The sequence below is a fragment of the Myotis davidii genome, unplaced genomic scaffold (assembly GCF_000327345.1).
Source record: "Myotis davidii unplaced genomic scaffold, ASM32734v1 C61973159, whole genome shotgun sequence".
In the NCBI taxonomy this organism is placed as follows: Eukaryota; Metazoa; Chordata; class Mammalia; order Chiroptera; family Vespertilionidae; genus Myotis; species Myotis davidii.
Genome location: NW_006333190.1, coordinates 1 through 352, shown reverse-complemented (window position 1 = coordinate 352; position 352 = coordinate 1). Strand labels below are relative to the sequence as shown.

General features: G+C 57.4%; 1 protein-coding gene across 1 annotated transcript; it reads right to left on the bottom strand.

Moving 5' to 3' along the window:
• Positions 1 to 23: 23 nt before the first annotated feature.
• LOC102762232 (HRAS-like suppressor 3) lies at positions 24 to 294 on the bottom strand (the record flags this gene model as incomplete). Its single annotated transcript, XM_006777438.2, has 1 exon — positions 24 to 294. A coding segment is annotated over one exon (271 nt), but the record flags the coding sequence as incomplete, so codon positions are not given.
• Positions 295 to 352: the final 58 nt, after the last annotated feature.

The window sequence follows — 352 nt, the reverse complement described above, 5'->3', positions numbered from 1 at the left end:
AGGGACACGGGCTGAGGACGCACCTGGTCGCTGTGGTGGACTCCATAGTGCAGCTCGTTCACGAAGTGCTCACTGTTGTCCCTGCTTATCTTGTAGAGCATCCTCTGCCCGACCAGCTCCTCCGTCTGACGCACAATATCGCTGGGAGGCAGCAGGGAGTACTTCGGGTCATGCTTGCTATTGACACGGTACTTGTCTTTCCTGGCCACCTTCTTCAGCAGCTCCTTCTTCACTATGATGCTCTCAGACCAGGAGGACATAAGGTTGGCCGACGCAGCTCCCGTGATGTCACCTCTGGTTCACAAAGAGGAGAGAGGGCGATGGTCAGGGCTGAGAGCGGGCAAGCAGGCAG